At 43.9% G+C, this 7,995-nt stretch overlaps 2 protein-coding genes across 2 annotated transcripts; one reads left to right on the forward strand and one right to left on the reverse strand.

The window, feature by feature from the left end:
* Positions 1–216: 216 nt before the first annotated feature.
* On the forward strand, positions 217–1,439 carry ndr1 (nodal-related 1; the record flags this gene model as incomplete). Its single annotated transcript, XM_080743400.1, has 2 exons — positions 217–250; positions 547–1,439. The coding sequence occupies exon 2, from the start codon at positions 588–590 to the stop codon at positions 1,437–1,439; it is 852 nt and encodes a 283-aa protein (XP_080599526.1). The 5' UTR covers positions 217–250; positions 547–587.
* A 2,250-nt stretch (positions 1,440–3,689) lies between these two features.
* LOC308299394 (eukaryotic translation initiation factor 4E-binding protein 1-like) lies at positions 3,690–7,758 on the reverse strand. Its single transcript, XM_080743169.1, has 3 exons — positions 7,451–7,758; positions 5,451–5,654; positions 3,690–4,082 (listed from the first exon to the last, which is right to left on the reverse strand). Exons 1-3 carry the CDS (start codon positions 7,575–7,577, stop codon positions 4,057–4,059), a joined length of 357 nt encoding a protein of 118 aa, XP_080599295.1. The 5' UTR covers positions 7,578–7,758; the 3' UTR covers positions 3,690–4,056.
* Between the last annotated feature and the right edge of the window lie 237 nt (positions 7,759–7,995).

Below are 7,995 nucleotides of genomic sequence, written 5' to 3' on the forward strand. Positions count from 1 at the left end.
CAGGACTTGCTGCTCCAAAGGATGCGGGGACTGGCTCACTCCTCTCCCCGGCCCGGCGCCTCCAGACGCCCCGGGCAGCAGCAGCAGCAGTCCCAGGGCGGGCTGCCCATGTACATGATGCAGCTTTACCGCACCCTGCTGGCCGAGGACCGGCAGGCGGCTCATCCTACCAGCGCTGCTAGCCGGCCCAAGAGCGAGGATAACCCGCGTCTGCATCACTCCGACTCCGTGGTCAGCCTTGTTGCTGAAAGTAAGTTATTTAATCTAAAATAATAATAATTATTATGTATTCAGGTGTCCTGTTTAGAATTTTTGAGCATAGATATGTCCATTTAATTTAGTTCAACAGTTAACTTTAAGTTTAAATGTTTCTTAATTGAAAACAACAAATGCATTCATTTTATGAATCTTAGCCTACTATACAAAACTACCTATGCTTATATCTTAACACTGTATAATGCTGATAATTGTAAATGTATAATTTATATAATTCCTGCCCATAAATATGGACAACAAACTAATGTCTTCTTCTTTTCTTCTCTTAAGGTTGTCAACAGAACGGCGAGAGATGGTCGGTCACCTTCGACATGTCCACCATCGCTGCCAGTGAGGCGGTCCAGCTCTCCGAGCTCCGCATCCGCCTGCCCGCCTTCAGCCGCTCGGCCCACGCCACCGTGGACATCTACCACTCCCCGAGGGGCCAGGAGCACAGTCAGTTCCTGGGCCGCGTCGTGGCCAAGCCCAGCTCCACCACCTCGCCCTCCTCCTGGAAGGTGATGGACGTCACCGGGCTGCTCCTCGGCTGGCTGGGGCAGGGCGACCCCGCACCCCTACCACAGGAGGACATCCAAGAGGAGAGCGAGGCCGAGGAAGAGGTTGAGCACCTCACGGCTGACCGGGTCATGATGGTGGTCTTCTCCAAGCAGAGCCAGAGCCCCATGGGCCAGCGAGCCACAACCCTCATCCACACGGCAGAGAAGTCCAAATACGTCACCCTGGACAGGGAGGTGGCCACAGGGTCCGAGACCAAGCCCAGGAGAACCAAGAGGCACCACCACCACGGCCACGAGCAAGAGAGAGTGGCCGGGGCGGCTCCCGTGGAATCGGAGAAGGAGAAGAGCGAGGGACCCCTCTGCAGGAAGGTGGACATGTGGGTGGACTTTGACCAGCTGGGCTGGAGCGAGTGGATCGTCTACCCCAAGCGCTACAACGCCTACCGCTGCGAGGGGAGCTGTCCTTCACCCGTCGACGAGACCTTCACGCCGACTAACCACGCATACATGCAGAGTCTTCTCAAGCTTCACCACCCCGACAAGGTGCCATGCCCATCCTGCGTGCCAACCCGCCTGGAATCACTGTCCATGCTGTACTTCGAGAACGGAAAGATGGTGATGAGGCAGCACGAGGGTATGGTGGTGCAGGAGTGTGGCTGTCATTGAGAAGGGATCTTATATCCTTGTAACGCCACTACTAGGCCTATACCTATAGGTCTACAGAGAACTGTGTCTGCTTTTGCTAACGCATAGGCTGACCGTGGTCTGAGACTCAGAAGCCACATGGCCTTTGGCTACACAGGCCTGTCGCGTTCGCCAGCCACTGGGCCACTCAGGGCCCAACATGGAAGCACATGCACTTTACAAAGATGGCCAGTGTGTCACCAGGCTAGAGCCGATCGCTGCAACATTGCACCCTGTTGCTGGACACTGGGCTTTGGGTTCGGGATATACAGTAGCAGGGAACAAACATCATGGGTGTTAAATGGTGACCGCACGCAAATAATACTTATGGGTAGTTCTCAGAATGAATGTATTTATTAACACTGCTCCTTAGGATTCTTTAAGATGATAGATGCACTAAAGGAAAGCTGTAGTCAAAATGACCAGACTCCTGTACATTTTTGTGTGTGTCTCCATAGGGTTTGAAGACATGCCAATGACTTATGTAAATTAACAATTGTAATTTAAGCGCTTTATCTTTTTCTGCAATGTATTTTGTAATGCAATTTTGAGCATGAAATAAATACTTTCCTAATTTATTTCTTATATCGGTGTAATGTGTCTTGATTGCAAGGTGGGGTCAGTTCACTTAAACAAGTAAACCCTCATCATAAACCACACACTCACACATAAAATGGTGCATGTTTATAGTTTCATTTATATAGTCTTTTACAATGTGCATTACATCCACCCATTATCACACTTGCTCATTGAGAGCAGTTAGGGTTAAGTGTCTTGCTCAAGGACACAGGGCAAAACAGCCAGCACTGCAAAATGTTTATAAAAACAAAATCCAATCGGTCAAAGGAAATAAGCACACACGTGGACAGAACTGCTCGACCATTTCTCTCTGTCCTTAGCTCTGGCACAGCTGTAAACCTTTTTGAGGGAAAGGAAGGAGAATATGGACTTATGGTTAACCTCAAACAAACACACAGCACACAAAAACAAACATTATTTACGATGGCAAAACTTCTCCTGTTGCGAGCATAGCATCTCCATACTAATTGTTGTGGCTGTGTTAACCTCTCAAAAAGGTTAGATTTAAGGGGATGTGGTACTTTCTATTGCAGTTTTTATGTAGAGAAGTACTGTGCAGCTTGCTCGGGTCTCTTCTTCAGTCCTCACACCTCGGAAACATCTGCAGCATAATTGTTTACTTTACTTTTTTTTAAAGATACAAGTCACAACTTCGGTCGTGATAACAACACGTGGAGAGAAAGGCAAATATCTAGCTGAAGCAACGGAATTATCCAGAAAATACATCTTATGTCATTGAACCCAGAAGGAAGCCTTTCAAATTACCATGGATAAGATATCGTCGTTGTCGAGTGGAAACCTCGTATCTCCGACTTTCAAATTTGCACGTTCTTTCGCACAGTAAAGCCCTTATTCATCATGAAAGGCCGTCGCACAAAAGTAGTGAAAACAGCAGATCTACAAGCATGTGCTTGTAGATCGGCTGTTTTCACTAGTTTTAAATCATTTTTAAAATGATGAATACAAAACAAACGGTTTTGAACATACAAGGTTTCCACCCGACAACGACAATATAATACTTTTTTTAGTCAGCTCACACTGAAATTTGTAATGCAACACCCTAGCCCTGTATGCAACACATATACACACATTTGATGAACAAAAACTAAATTACATACTGTATGTACATATGTACATAAAGGTCCACCGGCCACCACTCAGCCCACAGCAACCTACAGTATATTCTCCATACAAAACATGGCTAGTGTTTGGAGTGATATTCCTGGCCAACCTTAGAATACTGTTATTATACGTAGAGCCTCTGAAGTTGGCTTCAACTCTGACGTTGAAGCCTCAGAAAAAAGCCCCTGAAAACAGCAGAAAAACAAGTCACAATGCAGTACTTTGTGAGCTTGTAAATCTGTTATCATTAGATCTGCCATTTTCGGCTCAGGACAAACTAATACGGCTTTGTTTACACAAAGCCTTAGTTTGTGTAAACTAAGGCTTTGTGTAAACCTTAGTTTACACAAAGATCAACTTTAATAGCCTTGGGATCTATCCATGACACCTTTTAAAACCTGAGGATATTTCCAGTATGTGTTCATGTCAATAGAAATGGATGTCTTTCTCTGAAAACGTTGTTATTACACTGTCGTCTACTCTGCCAGTTTATTACTCACAATGCCTTGTGGAAACACGTCTCTGACTCTGTTGGGACTCCGTCGCTGATTTTATTTATGCTTAATACATCATTCCATACATAAATAAAAATACTGTACAAGTAATTTTCAACTGTTACGTTCAACCCTTGGTCACTTTCTTGACAAAAATAGTCAAAGTTGAAAGTTAAGTGCTCATTAAATTGGCACAGACTATTTTGATACAGACAAATGTGAACATACATTGATAACTACAAATAGTTTTGTACTATTACAAAATACAGAAATTTCAAACACCAATACATCTGACAGCACAAATAAAACAGCTTGTGCAGTTTGTAATTTTACACATACACACAATAAGAACAGTAGGAAGTACTGTGTCCACTGGCTTAGCAAGGCATGTTGTAGCCGATTCTTCAAATATCCATTTCAAACTGGGCATCTGGAAAAACAAAATGCTGCAATTTAGTAAACACGAATGCACACACACACACACATACAGTCTCCACAGGGCGAGGAGGGAATCTATCACAGTTTTGGGTAAAACATTCACGTCCCCAGTCACTGATTCACCAACAGGCTCACGATGTAGAAGGGAGGCGAAGGGAGAAAGCTTCCGTCAAGCTCTTCTCTGCAGATAGAACGCAGCGGGTCGCGTGTAAATAAAAACTGAAACACTTCTTTGGTAAAGAAAGCTCTATAACTCTGTGCGATTGTATCATTTGTATTCTGTAAATAATTACGTAATTCTGCCAAAGTCATTGTAATTGTTGTGTATTGTAAAGCACAGGCTAATGGTGTATATTTCTTAAGTGTGTGTTTAATCATATTATTATTTGCAAGATTAGTAGATTACATATAGATGAGGGCTGCTAGGTGTAGTTTAATACTACATAATAATGTGTAGGCTACTAGTTCAGTGTTGTTTAAGTGTATCTGCGTTGCGAGCCTGGGGGCCTGAACGTTTTACCCAAACCCGTGATAGATTCCCTCCTCGCCTCCACAGTTAGAAAACCGAATATTCAAATACCTTTTGACAAAGAATCAAATGTTTTATGGTCACGATTCACAAGGAGCCTGTATGACTTGGCTCCAGGCTTGAAATAATTAATATAAATATTTTCTGAACTCTGTGGGAAAACGTATCTACACGCATTGTGAGCTTGTAGAGTTTTCACTAGTTTGGGTCCCCGGGCAAGCGTCTAATCTCTCTTTAGGGTCTCGACCTGAGAAGTTTGGGAGCCAGTGTTGATTTCGTCGACTAAAACTATGACGAAAAATGTTTGTCGACTGCGTTTTTTTCACTGACGAAAACTAAATAAAAACAAAATAAAAACTAAGCTGTGATGACTAAAACTAACACTAAATATATTGACTATTTCGACAACAAAATAAAAACTAGACTAAAACGTTAGGGAGGGACTAGTGGAGAAGAGAGTCATTTTATGTTTGGTTGCTCTCAGGTGTTGCGTGCTGAAAATAGCCGATCTACAAGCTCACAACGCGTCGCAGCGCGACGCGTTGTGAGCTTGTTGATCTGCTATTTTTAGCACACAATCAAGTGTAAAATCAGTCATTACGATGTCATCAAGGCCTGCCAAAATACATTTTAGTTGACTAAATCAACAGTGGATTTAGTCGACTAAAATCTTATGATATTTAGTCGACTAAAATTAGACTAAAACCAAAACTGTTCGGGTGACTAAATTATATAAAACTAAAATACATTTTATTCAAAAGACTATGACTAAAACTAAATCAAAATTTGCTGTCAAAAACAACACTGTTGGGAGCCAATGATTTACTGTACCTGAACTTTCATCTGGCGTGGGGCTGTGGTTTGAGTCATTGTTGTGGAGTGTTTTCTGAGGTGGGGCAGTGTCTGGCCGTGTGGAGCAGTCAGGTTTAAGAGGACTGGTGACCCCTGGGATATCGGGCAGGATGGGGGGAGTGGACGCCAGCGGGGACGTCCGACACTGCAGGAGGAACTTCCTGTCGTAGATGATTCTGGTTCCTGTGGGTTGCAGGAAGTTCAAGTCGTGGGCAGAAGCAGAATTCACATGGGGGCAGAAATCAAACGGAAGATGATGGATGAGACAATCAGTCGCTTATAAGTAGCAATCGATCTTTAAGATTTCAGTAACAGTAACAGTAATAGTGTCAAACACCGAAGATTTAGTTTCAGAGGATTGTGGCACCATGTGTGTAATGTTTTGGAGACACATTAAAAAAAGAAAGAGTGAACTGACCTTAAGGGGAAGACCACCCATTTTCAATATTGACTAATGTCATTAATATACCTTAGAGGAGTTGTGTGGAAATAAAAAAAGGTTCCCCCTCTTCTGTGTTGAACTGGAGGATTGATTTTGGGGTTTGTATTGTAAAGTACAATGTGTGATGTCATCAAGTTGTGATTTGCAATACAAACCCCAAAATCAATCCTCCAGTTCTAGGCAACACAGAAGAGGGGGAACTTTTTTTTATTTACACACAACTCCTCTAAGGTATATTAATGACATAGTTCAATATTGAAAATGGGTGGTCTACCCCTTTAGGTTATATAGGGACAAGAATACACAGTGAGATAGTGTTTTTTACTGGTGATTCAGTCAGAGTGTATGAAAGGGTGCGCTCGTTTTATTGTCCACGACATTGCAAGCGGCGCGAAGGCCAGCGGACCTTGGTCCTGCTCTTCGCCCCCGAGCGCCGCAGGCGCGAGTGGCCGCGAAGAGCGGGCCAGGGCCGCGCGGCCGGCGGAGCGCCGCGCGAGTTACGAAGCCGTGGTGAATGCAATCGTTATATTTATGCCCAGGCCGTAAGGCCTGGGCAAGCCCACGATAAACGCCCGCGCAGTCCGGTGCGCATTTCCGAACGCACCCTTTCCCCACACTCGGACTGAAACACCAGTAAAAAACACCATCCCAATACACAGTAGCACATGACGACGTTTGAATTGCATAATAGCAGTGTGTGTGACTCAAGCTATACCAGAGGAAAAAAGTAATTACCTAAATTAAAGCTTACATTTCCTATGGCATAGGCCTATGTTTTGCATTTTGCCTTCAATTAATTGTGTTCATCCTAATAAAAAATATATATATAAAAAGGGTAACAGTCAAGTGACAGTGAGCCCTTGGTGTCTGGAAAACAACACCCAAAATCACTTGTCACTTGTTAAAAGTAGCAAAAGGTTACTGTTAATGTGCATAATGATAAGCTTACAACAGGACCAACAAAACATTGTTGCACAACAATTATAATACTAGTCTAAATTATACATAATGTGGTCAGCCTGGCCTGACAGCCTTGGTCCTCTGAATGCTGACACTCACTACTGAATACAAGCATATTTCTTAAGTAACAAGTTCATTATTAACGTTTTTGTTTGTTAATTAATTATGATGCTACTATAGTATTTTCCCCGTCCACTACCATCTGGCCCAGCTGGGATTACCTCCAGTGGACTTGTGGTGTAAACTAACATTTACACCACAGTACATTACTGTATAGGTAAAAGTTTTTAGGTATTTGTCATTTCCAATACAAGTTTACTTCTATTCCACTGCAAATATTGTACTTTTTATTCCACTACAATTATATGAAAACTTTAGCTACTAGTTTGTTCCATTTTCGTACCATTACTCAATAGTAGGCCTACATTATAAATTCCAGACTTAATACTTTTACTCAAGTACAAACACATTTGAGTAGCCTATACTTTCCCCACATTGTTCATGAACGTTTTTGACTTTATTATTGTTAGGCTAGTATTTCCCCCTATAGTTTCCACGGCCCATATGCTGGGATTACCTCCCGGCGTGGTGCTGAACAGGGTTCCTCCGGGGGTGGTGGAGTAATCCTGGGGCATCAGAGCCGCATCGTGGATGAGAACCCGTCTGGTGGCTGGAATAGCCTGACTTCTGGTGGTGCTTGACATGTCTCTATAGCTGTACAACAACAACAGCAACAACAACAACACTGACTGTACCGTCCAAACGGTCCAAACGCTGCCTGTCCTCAGCAACACGCTAACACCACGTAGACAAAAATACGAGCAGGCTGTGTGGGAAAGTTTGGGAGATCTGACGTCCCGACCTGCTGTCACTCCTGGCGTTCCATCGGAGCGACCACGTGTTTGTGACTGACTCCACCAAAACAACCCGAGAGGCTTCCGCGTAAACAGCGTGATCCGAGGGACGGACCAGCCTCTGATTGGCTGAGGGAGAGGGCGCGTCGTCATTCACACTGTACAGTACACCGTTAGTGTACACACTTATAATAAACAGTGACCCACTTACAGTAGTCGTTAAGCACATTATAGCCCCCCTGGCTGGCGGCGGCCCTATTTTGGGCAT

This window comes from Nannobrachium achirus (assembly GCF_963921795.1).
Source record: "Nannobrachium achirus genome assembly, chromosome: 15".
NCBI classification, from domain to species: domain Eukaryota; kingdom Metazoa; phylum Chordata; class Actinopteri; order Myctophiformes; family Myctophidae; genus Nannobrachium; species Nannobrachium achirus.